Source organism: Hypanus sabinus, chromosome 3 (assembly GCF_030144855.1).
Source record: "Hypanus sabinus isolate sHypSab1 chromosome 3, sHypSab1.hap1, whole genome shotgun sequence".
Taxonomy (NCBI): Eukaryota; Metazoa; Chordata; class Chondrichthyes; order Myliobatiformes; family Dasyatidae; genus Hypanus; species Hypanus sabinus.
This window is the reverse complement of record NC_082708.1, coordinates 58,714,533-58,728,047: the sequence shown is the minus strand read 5'-3', so window position 1 is coordinate 58,728,047 and position 13,515 is coordinate 58,714,533. Positions and strand designations below refer to the sequence as shown.

The window sequence follows — 13,515 nt, the reverse complement described above, 5'->3', positions numbered from 1 at the left end:
TTCAACTGTTCACGACCCTGACAGTTGTGGGCCTGTATCTTCTGTTCAACTGCTCACGACCCTGTTGGTAGTGGGCCTGTACCTTCTGTTCAACTGCTCACGACCCTGTTGGTAGTGGGCCTGTACCTTCTGTTCAACTGCTCATGACCCTGTTGGTAGTGGGCCTGTACCTTCTGTTCAACTGCTCACGACCCTGTTGGTAGTGGGCCTGTACCTTCTGTTCAACTGTGATGCACCATCAATAACTCTGAGTCGTGAGGCGAGATATCGGCTTTTATTGACTGGAAGAAAGAACAAGCAGCAATTGACCACCATAATACATCCTGGAGACTGAGGGCAGGGCTCAGGCCTCAATCACCTTTATACTGGGGTCAGTGGGAGGAGCCACAGGAGCAGTCAGTAGGGGGGGGGGGGCGTGTCCAGACAGGTATATGTAGTTCACCTCATTCACCCCCCCTTTGTTTTAAAAAGAGAGTCCCCATGGAGCAAAGTTTCTTACAAGTATATTTACAGGTTAAGTCTATCAGGTGGTCGAATCTGTCGCTGCAATCTATGTAGCTCCGGCTGTGTCAGCACAGGTGCCAGTGGTGATTGCACCAGAGACGGTGGTTGTGCTGGTTCCGGCCTAACTGGAGGTGTCAGCCCACTAGGCGTCAGTGATCCCTCACGCGTGTGCGAGTCGCCTGGTATATGTGCGTGCGAGTTGCCCGGTTTAGGAGTGTCATGAGGAGTCTGTGTAGGGCCTGGTGTGCGCGGTGTCACCTCGGGTACAGGGTTCATAGTTACCGTGGAATGTTTGGGGTAGTGGTCTGCTGCTCCTGCGGGCGCCAGGTTTCAGATGGAGACCGTGTCCTCCCGCCCATCAGGTAAGACCACGTAGGCATACTGGGGGTTCGCATGTAGAAGGTGAACCCTCTTGACCAGCGGGGAGTATTTATTGCTCCTCACATGTTTCCGGAGCAGCACTGGCCCTGGGGATGTCAGCCAAGCTGGTAGGGTGGTCCCAGTGGCAGACTTCCTGGGAAAAGAAAAGAGGCGCTCATGAGGGGTGGCATTGGTGGACGTACATAACAGGGAGCAGATAGAGTGGAGTGCCTCAGGGAGGACCCCCTGCCATCGAGAGACCGGCAACCCTTTTGACTTAAGGGCTAAAAGTGTGGCCTTCCACACTGTGGCATTCTCCCTCTCCGCCTGTCCATTTCCCCGGGGATTATAACTCGTGGCCCGACTAGTAGCAATGCCCCTAGCTAGCAGGTATCGGCGCAGCTCATCACTCATAAAGGAGGACCCTCTATCACTGTGGATATAGCAGGGATATCCGAACAGAGCGAACAGCTGGTGCAGGGCTTTTATGACGGACGTGGTAGTGGTGTCGGGGCAGGGGATGGCAAAGGGGAACCGCGAGTACTCATCGATAATGTTGAGAAAGTAGACATTGCGGTCAGTGGAGGGAAGGGGGCCCTTAAAGTCAACACTCAGTCGCTCAAAGGGGTGGGTGGCCTTGATAAATTGCGCCTTTTCAGGACGGTAGAAGTGCGGTTTGCACTCAGCACAGACTTGGCAGTCCTTGGTCATTGTCCTAACGTCCTCAAGGGAGTACGGCAGGTTCCAGGGCTTTCACAAAATGGTAAAATCCGGCGACCCCCTGGGTGGCAAAGATGTGCATGGAGGGCGTATAGCCGGTCGAGCTGTGCGCTGGCACACGCTCCCCAGGATAGGGCATCAGGGGGCTCATTGAGTCTCCCAGGCCAGTACAGGATATCATAGTTGGAGGTGGAGAGTTCTATTCTCCACCTCAAAATTTTATCATTTTTGATTTTGCCCCGCTGTTGGTTGCTGAACATGAACGCAACTGAGCGCTGGTCAGTCAGCAAGGTGAACCTTTTGCCAGCGAGATAGTGCCTCCAGTGCCTAATAGCTTCCACTATGGCCTGTGCTTCTTTCTCCACCGCAGAGCGCCGAATTTCAGGGCCTTGAAGGGTACGAGAAAAGAATGCTACTGGCCTGCCTGCCTGATTGAGGGTAGCAGCCAGCACAAAATCGGAGGTGTCACTCTCTACTTGGAAGGGAATGGTCTCGTCCACCACATGCATCGTTGCGTTGGCAATGTCCCCTTTAATGCAGCTGAAGGCCGCGCGGGCCTCGGCAGAGAGGGGAAATGTGGTAGACTTGACCAGGGGGCGGGCCTGAACCCTGTACCTGAGGTGACACCGCGCACACCGAGCCCTACACAGACTCCTCATGACACTCCTATACTTGCGTCTCGTACTAGCAACTCCGAATGCTGCTCCGCTGTCAGACTTTTGCAGTTGCAAGTTCGCACGAGTGTCTGTAGGGTTCGGAGAAACTGTAGGCTCGACTCGCCGGGTCACTGTCGCCGCGTCGCTCAGCGATGTCTTGCGTAGACGGTGTTCACCGGCCGCAGGTACTGTCTTTTAAGGGTGTCCAGTGCCCCTTGGTAGGTCGGTAGGTCCCTGATAAGGGAGAAAACTTTCGGACTTACTCTAGATAGTAATATTTTGTACTTCATGGCAGGCTCAGTCACTGGAATCTGTTCCAAGTATGATTGGAAGCATGCAAGCCAGAGTTCAAAGGCAAGAGCTGCTTCAGAGTCTTGCGGATCAAGGTCTAATTTTTCCGGATGTAAAATGCTGTCCATGGTTTAAACTTCCAGCCAATAAAATTGATGCGCCATCAATAACTCTCTGAGACATGAGGCGAGATATTGGCTTTTATTGACTGGAAGAAAGAACAAGCAGCTATTGACCACCATAATACATCCTGGAGACTGAGGGCAGGGCTCAGGCCTCAATCACCTTTATACCGGGGTCTGTGGGAGGAGCCACAGGAGCAGTCAGCAGGGGGCGTGTCCAGACAGGTATGTGTAGTTCACCACAAATTGCTCACGACCCTGTTGGTAGTGGGCCTGTACCTTCTGTTCAACTGCTCACGACCCTGTTGGTAGTGGGCCTATACCCTCTGTTCAACTGCTCACGACCCTGTTGGTAGTGGGCCTGTACCTTCTGTTCAACTGCTCACGACCCTGTTGGTAGTGGGCCTGTACCCTCTGTTCAACTGCTCACGATCCTGTTGGTAGTGGGCCTATACCCTCTGTTCAACTGCTCACGACCCTGTTGGTAGTGGGCCTATACCCTCTGTTCAACTGCTCACGACCCTGTTGGTAGTGGGCCTGTACCTTCTGTTCAACTGCTCACGACCCTGTTGGTAGTGGGCCTGTACCCTCTGTTCAACTGTTCACGACCCTGTTGGTAGTGGGCCTGTACCCTCTGTTCAACTGCTCACGACCCTGTTGGTAGTGGGCCTGTACCTTCTGTTCAACTGCTCACGACCCTGTTGGTAGTGGGCCTATACCAGGGGTCGGCAACGTTTACCACTGAAAGAGCCAATATGGACCCATTTCCCACAGAAAAGAAAACACTGGGAGCCACAAAGTGAAATAACACTGCATACAACGGGTTTTTATTTGCCTTTATGCTATGTATAAACAAACTATAATGTGTTGCATTTATGAAATTGATGAGCTCCTGCAGAGAAAACAAAATTACATTTCTGCATGCAACAAAAACATTTTGAACTCCGAAAAAAAAGACGTTGGGTTGAAGGTTACTCCATAGTTAGCCTACCTTGGATCGAAGAATTAAAAGAATGCGCGCACTGGCGGGTGTCAGGCATTGGCAGTTGTGATGTATATTAATAGCGATAAAAAAAACACGTTGTAGCGGTGTGCTACATGCAGCGCTAAAATAAAGACTGCAGTCAAAGGTAACTTTATTCGAACTAAACAGCCTTGCTTTAAAGCCTCCCTCAACCCGTCCCCGTGGGCGCGGATGCTCCAAAAGACACGTACTCACAAACCCCCGTAGGCTATCTCCCTTAGCCTGAACGCTGGCTAATTGTGAGCCAGTTCGGATGTGCCAGGAAACGGTGTCTCCGCAAAGTTTTCAGATTGTACAAGATCACCATAATCTTCAAATTTCGAATTACATTTCAAAAGCTAACAAACCACGGGGAGCCGCATCACAGAGATCAAAGAGGCGCATGTGGCTCTGGAGCCGCAGGTTGCCGACCTCTGGCCTATACCTTCTGTTCAACTGCTCACGACCCTGTTGGTAGTGGGCCTGTACCCTCTGTTCAACTGCTCATGACCCTGTTGGTAGTGGGCCTGTACCTTCTGCTCAATGGTGGTAGCAAGAAGAAAGCATGGCCTGGACGGTGTTTTTTTTATGGTGAATGTTGCTTTCTTGTGGCAGTATTCCATATAAATATAAGAATAGTAGAGAGGGCTTTGCCTGTGATGGACTAGGCTATACTCACCACTTTCAAAGTTAACCCCTTGGCTAAGCTTTTACTTATACGACCTTCTATCTCCCAATCAGTTTAGAATCACGTTTTGTGAAGCACTTTATGATGTTTTACCACATTAAAATGCCATATAAATGTACAGTAATTATCTGTTGCCTGAATATTTTCCTGTCTTCAACCAATGCTCTCAGTAATATTCTTTTCTATAATGCTTTTCTTTGGTTATTGTTCTTTTTTCTTTTCTGTGAAAGGTATGCTGGGGTTGCGTAACAGCCCATAAACAACAGAATTTGGGATGATGGCTAGTTAATCAAAAATCACTTAGCCTCATAATTGAGCTCATTTCTATCTCATTTCTCACAACAATGCCCCAATACTTTGATCTCATATACTAATTACAATAATTTCCATCACATTTGACTCCTTTTTTTAACAAAGCTGAGTTTCTGCTTGAACCCAACACAGATGGAAAGTGTGCAAGGAGCCAGAAGGATTCGAACTCATGATCATTCATCTCAAAGTCTGGTGCTGATGCCCCTACACCACCAGCCGGCTAATTGCACAATACTGTAGTAGCATCCTCACATTGTTGCTCTTGGAAGTTACAGTTCAGTTCTTTAGGTAACAAAAATGGCAAAAGGAAGTGCCACTACATTTCACTCTTTGTTCAGGGATACAAGCAACAGCAAACTCTCTGATATAACCCACAGATCAAATTAGCAACAAATTAATTGGTCATCTTCAAAACTGGTCTTCCATGAATTAAGTTTCAAACATAGAACATTACCTTTTGTTTCTCCAAGTTTATTGGAGCCCAAGTCAAAACCTCAACTAGTGCATCATAAATTATCATTTTTTTCTCATATTTAATCAGACTATCACATATTGCATCTGTTTTTACACTCAATAGAAACTTAACCTGAATAAAGCAATTATCTCTGAGATCTTATTCAAAATCATTTTGGTAAATAAAACTGTGAAACCTAACATCATAAATGCTGTGATGTTGTTTCACTCCCTGAACAGCTGACCACCTTTTATGCACATTTTGAAAGGGAGAATAAAACTGTATCTGTATGAATCGCTGCAGTACCTGGTGACCCTGAGATATCTGTCCCAGAAGCTGACGTCAGAACACTTTTCAAGAGGGTGAACCTTGATTGTGTACCTGGCACGGCACTGAAAACCTGAACCAACCAATTTACTGGTATGTTCCAGGACATCTGCTTCAAAAAGACAGCAATTACTCTGGTGTGCAAGGTACAGAGTGGTGATGTACCTCAATAACCATCGCCCAGTGACATTAACATCAAACCCTGGGCCTCTGTAACACCCTCTGCAACTGGATCTTTGACTTGCGCATTGTGAGACCACAGTCAATACAGATCAGAAATAGTATCTCCTCCTCACTGACAATCAAAACAGGCGCAGCTCAAGGATGCGTGATTAGCCAACTGCTCTACTCTCTTTATACTCATGACTTTCTGGCTAGGCACAGCTCAAACAGTATCTACAAATTCAAAGATGACACAACTGCTTTTGGCAGAATCTCAAATGGTGACGAGCAGATGCATGGGAGAGAGATAAATCAGCTGGTCGAATGATGTTGTAACAACCACCTTGCACCTAACATCAGCAAATGCAAAGGCTAGATCGTGGACTCCAGGAAAGGGAATTTGGGAGAATACATAGCAGTTCTCATTGAGGGATCTGCAGTGGAAAGGGTGAGCAGCTTAAAATTCCTGGGTGTCAAAATCTTTGAAGATCTATCCTGGGCCCATCATATAGAAGCAATTATAATGAAAGCATGACAACGGCTATATTTACTTAGGAGCTTGAGGAGATTTCATTTGTCACCAAAGACTTCAGCAACTTTCTACAGATGCGTCATGGAGAGCATACTGATTGTTTGCATCACTGTCCGGTATGGAGGCACCAATGCACAGGATCAGTTAAAGCTACAAAAGGTTGAAAACTCAGCCAGCTTCATCATGGGCACAAGCTTCCCCACCACTCAAGACAGCTTCAAATGGTGATGCCTCAAGAAGGTGGCATCTGTCATTAAAAACCCTCACCACCCAGAACATGCCCTCTGCTCAGGACTACCATCAGGGAGGAGGCATAGGTGCCTGAAAACTCATACTCAATGGTTCTGGGACAGCTTCTTCCTCGACGCCATCAAAATTTGGAGAGATCCTTTAGCCCATAAAGACTGCATCACTATTCCTGCAGTATATATATTTTACACATATTCTTATTGTAACTTATAATAATTTATGTATTGCACTGTAGTGCAAACAACAAATTTCACCACAAATGTCAGTGATAATAAACCTGATTCTAAACAAAAATTATTAAAAACTACAAGTACTGAATGGTACCCTGGTATTAAAAAAACTGCACTACACCTATTCAGAAATTAAAACTAAGAAATAATTCATAGTATATACCAAAGGTCATATTTGACCAGGACTCCTGCCCATAACACCCATTTTGTTTTCATGCAATTTTCATTGCTTTCTTGCAATTCTGAATTCGTCAAAAGATAGCTTGTAATTCTATATATTCAAATTTTATTTGTTTCCTTATTTTTTATTAGAGACCACCACAAAAACACTGATTATTTGGAAACGATTTACAGTTAAAAAAACACGTACAACCCCAGCATCTGCAGTGTACTTTGTGTTTAAAAAAATAAGTTGGTTCCATTTTTTTTCTTATAACATAGGAGAATGCCATTCACCTCATCAAGTCTATGCTAGCTTTCAGAGCATTCCCATTTGTCTCAATCTCCCCACTTATTTCCCTGTTACATGTTCATTGACTCCCGCGCTGCTTGCCCCCTCCCCCCGATTCTCCCATTACTCTTACCCAAATTACCCCATTATCCAAAAACTCTCCAGCATGCTTTTAGGACAAAGAAAGAATTGGAAAGCCTAGGGGAAACTAATGTGGTCACAGAGAGAACATGCAAAATCCACACAGATGGTACCGAGTGTGGGATCGAACCTGTGGTGAAGCTGTTCCACTCTGCCACCCGTTGAAACCAACATCAGAACAAAGTTTAAAGTATTTTAAGTACACTCCACAAGCTACAAAATATCATGAATCAATTAATTTTCCCCAAAGTAAAATGTTCCTTTTTTAGTTTAAGGAAAATATAGAACATAGAACAGTACAGCACAGGAACAGGCCTTCCAGTCCATGATGCTGTGGCAAAACTAATTAACTAGTAATTAAATGCCTAACTAAGTTAACCCCTACTGTCTACACAAAGTCCACATTTTCATTCTCTGTACATTCATGTGCCTATATAAGAGCCTCACAAATGCCTCTATTTAATTGTCCCCAACATCACTTCTGGTAGTGGATTCCAGTCACCCATTGCTCTCAGTAAAAAAAAACTTGCCCTACACAATTTTTTTGAACTTACTTCCCTCACCTTAAGTACGTGCCCTTCAATATCAGTCATTTCAATCCTGGGAAAAAGAGACCAACTGACGACTACTGAAGTCTCTCATAACCTCTGCAGCTCCACAGACACTGGATTCTGGTAAGATGGTGGTGTGTTCAGACGCAGTGGCCTCTCTGGTTCCAACCAAAGGTGCAACTGTTCATCCTTTAGGCCTTATTTATGATCAATGGACACTGTTAGTCAGCAAGAACATCAAGTACTGCAGGCCTACGCCACTAGCGAGTTGCTGGAAAGCAGCAGAGCTGCACTTGTTGTACAAGGTGTTTCAGCTTGCTCCTGCCACCCAGGGGAGAAGGCACAAAAGCGGTGCGCGATCCAGCTGACAGCAATGGTGGTTGTCTTGGACACTACTGTTGTGATCACAAGACCCAGTTGGAATCCAGTAATATAGAATACGAGGAGTCCAATTCTGTGTGGGCTCTGGTTGTGGTGTGAACCAGACCTCATTCATGCCTCGGAGTCTCCTGTTGCACCCGCCCGGGAAGGAGATGCTGGAGTTAGCTGGGTGCCGCTGGATTCTGCGCTGGTCCCTCTCAGTGCTGCTCTCCAGTGCTATCTGGGTGGGGGACAAGTTGGACTGCATCCATCTGTGGCTGCACGACATGACATGAAGAACTACCATGGGCTGTTCTTGCAGAATCCTGGCTGCAGAACAACATCCAAGCACCTTCAATCTGCAGGCCATGATATCCACAGACTTGGGTTATATTACTATATATTTTCGTAAGTATGTTTTTCCACCATCACAATTATATGTGCTGTGCGAGACCTTTGGTGCTGTGTTTAGCATCTTAGCCCCAGAGGAATGGTGTTTCGTTTGGCTGATTATTCATGTGAATGGTTGAATGGCAATTAAAATTGAACTTGAAAACAACCCAAGTTTTCCAGTCTCTCTGGAAAGACACAAAGGCACATGCCTTTTAATCCAGCTTGCATCCTCATGAGCCTCTTCTGTGCCCTCTCCAAATCCGTCCTATAATAGTGACAAGAATTGAATGGAATACTCCAAATGTAGCTTAACTAGAGTTCTGTAAAGCTCTAACATGATTTCCTGACTCTTGAACTCATTGCCTTGACTAATAATCTGCCATAAATCTTCTTTGCTATTTTCAACCGGTGCAGCCACTTTCAGAGACCTAAGAACTTGGACAACAATATCCCTCTGTACATCAACACTATTAAGGGTCATGCATTAACAGCATACTGTTATTTTATATTGGATTTCCCAAAGTGTAACACCTCACATTTTAGCCAGATTAAGCTCCATCTGCCATTTCTCCACCCATATCTGCAACTGATCTATATCCCACTGTATCCTTTGGCAATCTTCTACACTATCACAATCCCACCAATCTTTGTATTGTCTGCAAATTTACATCCACCTATATTTCCATCCAGGTCATTTATATATAGTCACAAACAATAGAGATCCCTGTGGAACAGCATAAGTCATGGACCTCCAGCTTGAATAAATCCATTGACTACTACCTGCTGTTTTCACTGACTAAGCCAATTCTGAATCTAAACAAGCATTTCACTTTGGATCCCATGCACTTTTGTTAAAAAAAACATCTGATGCTTAAATAGAACAAAAGATCTGCAAATCATACAAACAGTTTACACCTATTCAACATCAGTGATGAATATTCTAGCAATTTTCAACAGCCTAATTATTAGGCTTTAACAGTTCCAGTAGCTGCCATGTAATTACTCATGCTACCAGCAAAAGGAAATCATTTCCAATAGCAACATGATGTTCAATTACCTAAATTGCTTTGGTAACAAAATCCACAGCATGGCATGAACAGTAATAATATGCTTCTGATTTATAAATGAACTAATCTGTAATTTAAATCATAATTAGTCATTTATACCGTACCATTTCCATATATGATTCTGCATGCCAGAACTTACCAATGTGGTTCATGGTGACGGTTGTATTCCCAGTCCCAAGAAAATTATAAATCACAACAGCAGATGCCATTTTTTTTGCAGCATTTAAAATCTTTTCCTTGAATGTACAGTTTCCTCTGGCCACCAGAGCTATCCAGGGTTCCCCTGTTCTTGGGATAAAATATTCTGTGTTGGCATCACATCCCAGCTGGTCCCTATTGTTCCGGGGAATCCCAATCACTCCCTGAACACTATCCTTGGGAGAACTGTCACCATACCTAGAAGAACAAGTATAATATTCTTCAAATACCTCTCAAAGCTGCTTTAATTCGATGTCATTTTCATCTTAATTGAAAATTAATTAGTTCCTCTTAAAATTTATCTCCCATTTTTTCAACATCAATCCACACAATTCTCATATCACCATCTCAATTTTCTACCCTCACAATTCTGCCTAAACCTGCCACTTATCTCCCCATTCCCTTTCCTCTCTTACACCTTCTTCCCAATCCAGCCTTATGCTGTGCTCCCACATTCCCTTTTTTTTAAATCCTAGTGCTCAGACAACTTTCTCTTTCACAAAAGCCCTCTATCTCATTGGCACTTAAGAACTGGCCCAGGTAAATTAGCCCAAAATGACATTGACTCCCCCCTCCCAAAATCTCCCCATTACATACTGATCTTCCCCTGAAATGTCAATGCCAGCCTTTTCCCTCTGTTTACAATCCAAGTATCCTCAACACCCTAACATCGATCCAGTATCACTTCCCCACCCCCTCCAGCGTGTCATTCCCCTCTCTCCTTTTCCAGACCCCATGTCTCTTCCCTGACTCTATTCCAGCCTCCCATAACCCAATGTCACTCCTCACCACTCCCTCACACAGTGTCATTCCCCTCTCTCCTTTTCCAGCCCCATGGTGCCTCCTTCCCGCCTCTATTCCAGCTTCCCGTACCGAATGTCAACCCCCACCCTTCCCTCATCCCGCGTCATTCCCCTCTTCCCTTCTCAAGACCCCCGGTATCTCCTCCCTGACTCTATTCCCATATCCTGGTGACACTGCCCCCTCCTCCCGTGTCGTTCTCCTCTCTCAGCTCCCCGACCCCGGTGTCACAACCCCCTCCGGCTCCCCGTACCCGTTGTCACTCCACCCTCCGGCTCCCCGACCCCGGTGTCACTCCCCCCTCCGGCTCCCCGTACCCGGTGTCACTCCCCACTCCGGCTCCCCGTACCCGGTGTCACTCCACCCCTCCGGCTCCCCGTACCCGGTGTCACTCCCCACTCCGGCTCCCCGACCCGGTGACACTCCCCCCTCCGCCTCCCCGTACCCGGTGTCACTCCCCCCTCCGGCTCCCCGTACCCGGTGTCACTCCCCCCTCCGGCTCCCCGTACCCGGTGTCACTCCACCCTCCGGCTCCCCGTTCCCGGTGTCACTCCCCCCTCCGGCTCCCCGTACCCGGTGTCACTCCCCCCTCCGGCTCCCCGTACCCGGTGTCACTCCACCCTCCGGCTCCCCGTTCCCGGTGTCACTCCCCCCTCCGGCTCCCCGTACCCGGTGTCACTCCCTCCGGCTCCCTGTACCCGGTGTCACTCCCCCCTCCGGCTCCCCGTACCCGGTGTCACTCCCCACTCCGGCTCCCCGTTCCCGGTGTCACTCCCCCCTCCGGCTCCCCGTACCCGGTGTCACTCCCCCCTCCGGCTCCCCGTACCCGGTGTCACTCCCCCCTCCGGCTCCCCGACCAGGTGTCACTCCACCCTCCGGCTCCCCGTACCCGGTGTCACTCCCCACTCCGGCTCCCCGACCCGGTGTCACTCCCCACTCCGGCTCCCCGTACCCGGTGTCACTCCACCCTCCGGCTCCCCGTACCCGGTGTCACTCCCCACTCCGGCTCCCCGACCCGGTGTCACTAACCCCCTCCAGCTCCCCGTACCCGGTGTCACTCCCTCCGGCTCCCCGACCCGGTGTCACTCCCCACTCCGGCTCCCCGACCCGGTGTCACTCCCCCCTCCAGCTCCCCGTACCCGGTGTCACTCCACCCTCTGGCTCCCCGTACCCGGTGTCACTCCCTCCGGCTCCCCGTACCAGGTGTCACTCCCCAGCCCGGCTCCCCGACCCCGGTGTCACTCCCCACTCCGGCTCCCCGACCCGGTGTCACTCCACCCTCCGGCTCCCCGACCCGGTGTCACTCCCCACTCCGGCTCCCCGACCCGGTGTCACTAACCCCCTCCGGCTCCCCGACCCGGTGTCACTCCCCACTCCGGCTCCCCGACCCGGTGTCACTCCCTCCGGCTCCCCGACCCGGTGTCACTAACCCCCTCCGGCTCCCCGACCCGGTGTCACTCCCCACTCCGGCTCCCCGACCCGGTGTCACTCCCTCCGGCTCCCCGTACCCGGTGTCACTCCCTCCGGCTCCCCGACCCGGTGTCACTAACCCCCTCCGGCTCCCCGTACCCGGTGTCACTCCCTCCGGCTCCCCGTACCCGGTGTCACTCCCCACTCCGGCTCCCCGACCCGGTGTCACTCCACCCTCCGGCTCCCCGTACCCGGTGTCACTCCCCACTCCGGCTCCCCGACCCGGTGTCACTAACCCCCTCCGGCTCCCCGTACCCGGTGTCACTCCCTCCGGCTCCCCGACCCGGTGTCACTCCCCACTCCGGCTCCCCGTACCCGGTGTCACTCCCCCCTCCGGCTCCCCGTACCCGGTGTCACTCCCTCCGGCTCCCCGACCCGGTGTCACTCCCCCCTCCGGCTCCCCGACCCGGTGTCACTCCCCACTCCGGCTCCCCGTACCCGGTGTCACTCCACCCTCCGGCTCCCCGACCCGGTGTCACTCCCTCCGGCTCCCCGACCCGGTGTCACTCCCTCCGGCTCCCCGTACCCGGTGTCACTCCCTCCGGCTCCCCGACCCGGTGTCACTCCCCACTCCGGCTCCCCGTACCCGGTGTCACTCCCTCCGGCTCCCCGACCCGGTGTCACTCCCTCCGGCTCCCCGACCCGGTGTCACTCCCTCCGGCTCCCCGACCCGGTGTCACTCCCTCCGGCTCCCCGTACCCGGTGTCACTCCCCCCTCCGGCTCCCCGACCCGGTGTCACTCCACCCTCCGGCTCCCCGACCCGGTGTCACTCCCTCCGGCTCCCCGTACCCGGTGTCACTCCCCCCCTCCGGCTCCCCGACCCGGTGTCACTCCACCCTCCGGCTCCCCGTACCCGGTGTCACTCCCCACTCCGGCTCCCCGACCCGGTGTCACTCCCTCCGGCTCCCCGACCCCCCGCCACTACCTGCCGCTCTCGCTGCTGGCCGATACGGTCACGTTGGTGTCCGGGTCCAGGTAAGCCGTGCTGACGAAGGCCGTGAACCACTCGACTTTGGCGCCCAGCGCGGGCCTCAGGAGCAGCAGCATCAGCCACGGGGACAGGGCGGCCGCCCGCCGTCGCATCGTCGCTTCCCTCCCCGCAGCGGCAGCAGAAGTGAATCGAGCCCCCCGAGGAGAGAGCGAGCTGGGCCCGAGCGACTCTGCACAACCTCCCCGCGTGTGTGAGCACTCGTGCTGGTGTGAGTGTGTGTGTGCACACACGAGTCCGACTACATCACGTCCCAATAGATCCGCTTGCGAGAGTGTCCGTGCGTCCCCACTCTGCATGCACCACTTTTGTTGGTTGGCTCGTCGCAACCCCTCTCCTTTCTGCTGACTCTTCCTGTTCCAATTTGTCTGCCTGTTGATGTTGACACTCGCTGACCTGACGTCAGTAACAGATGGGGAGTGACACTCGATGGGAGGTGCAGCAACCAAGTGCTACGAGACTCCAGAAGTTAACTCTAACCTGT

General features: G+C 50.5%; 1 protein-coding gene across 2 annotated transcripts in view; it reads right to left on the bottom strand.

The window, feature by feature from the left end:
- Positions 1-13,515, bottom strand: part of LOC132391361 (E3 ubiquitin-protein ligase RNF149-like) — a 61,025-nt gene extending 47,510 nt beyond the window's left edge. Inside the window, exons 1-2 of one of the 2 annotated variants that reach the window (XM_059964435.1) lie at positions 12,969-13,515; positions 9,713-9,861 (exon numbers count right to left, since the gene is read on the bottom strand). In XM_059964435.1, the coding sequence (XP_059820418.1) occupies positions 9,713-9,861; positions 12,969-13,330 (511 nt within the window). In that variant the 5' untranslated portion in view covers positions 13,331-13,515. Of the gene's footprint in view, positions 1-9,712; positions 9,970-12,968 lie in introns of both variants that reach the window. The other variant, XM_059964434.1, reaches the window with a different exon arrangement.